The sequence below is a fragment of the Haliaeetus leucocephalus genome, unplaced genomic scaffold (genome assembly GCF_000737465.1).
Source record: "Haliaeetus leucocephalus isolate CR32 unplaced genomic scaffold, Haliaeetus_leucocephalus-4.0 Scaffold144, whole genome shotgun sequence".
NCBI classification, from domain to species: domain Eukaryota; kingdom Metazoa; phylum Chordata; class Aves; order Accipitriformes; family Accipitridae; genus Haliaeetus; species Haliaeetus leucocephalus.
In genome coordinates this window covers 795,291-795,666 of record NW_010972580.1, presented here as the reverse complement: position 1 = coordinate 795,666, position 376 = coordinate 795,291, and the positions used below count along the sequence as shown (strand labels likewise).

Here is a 376-nt window from a genome sequence, read left to right as displayed (position 1 = left end):
CCCCTTCCCTAGACCACGCCCCCTTTCACCGGACCCCGCCCCCTCCGCCAGACCACGCCCTCCTTCCCCAGCCCCGGCCCTCTCTTTCCCTGGGCCCCGCCCCCTTCTCCAGCCCCCGCCCCGCGGCCTCCGCGCCTTGGACTACGACTCCCGTCATGCCGCGGGGCCCGGATGGGGCGTGGCCTCCGCCGGCCGCTTCCGGGCCTGGCGGTGAGGAGGGAGTGAGGGAGCGGTAAGATGGCGGCGGCGGCGGTGCTGGAGTTCCAGCGCGCGCAGTCCCTGCTCTCCACCGACCGCGAGGCCTCCATCGGCATCCTCCACTCCATAGGTGAGGCCCCGCCGGCCGCCCCCGCTCCGCCGGCCGCCCCCGGCCGCC

The 376-nt window shown here is 76.9% G+C and overlaps 1 protein-coding gene across 1 annotated transcript in view; it reads left to right on the top strand.

Annotated features, from left to right (window-relative positions):
- The first annotated feature begins 194 nt into the window (after positions 1-194).
- Positions 195-376, top strand: part of PSMD11 (proteasome (prosome, macropain) 26S subunit, non-ATPase, 11) — a 20,675-nt gene continuing 20,493 nt past the window's right edge. Inside the window, exon 1 of the mRNA XM_010561331.1 lies at positions 195-328. Within this exon, the coding sequence (XP_010559633.1) occupies positions 238-328 (91 nt within the window). The 5' untranslated portion in view covers positions 195-237. The remainder of the gene's footprint in view (positions 329-376) is intronic.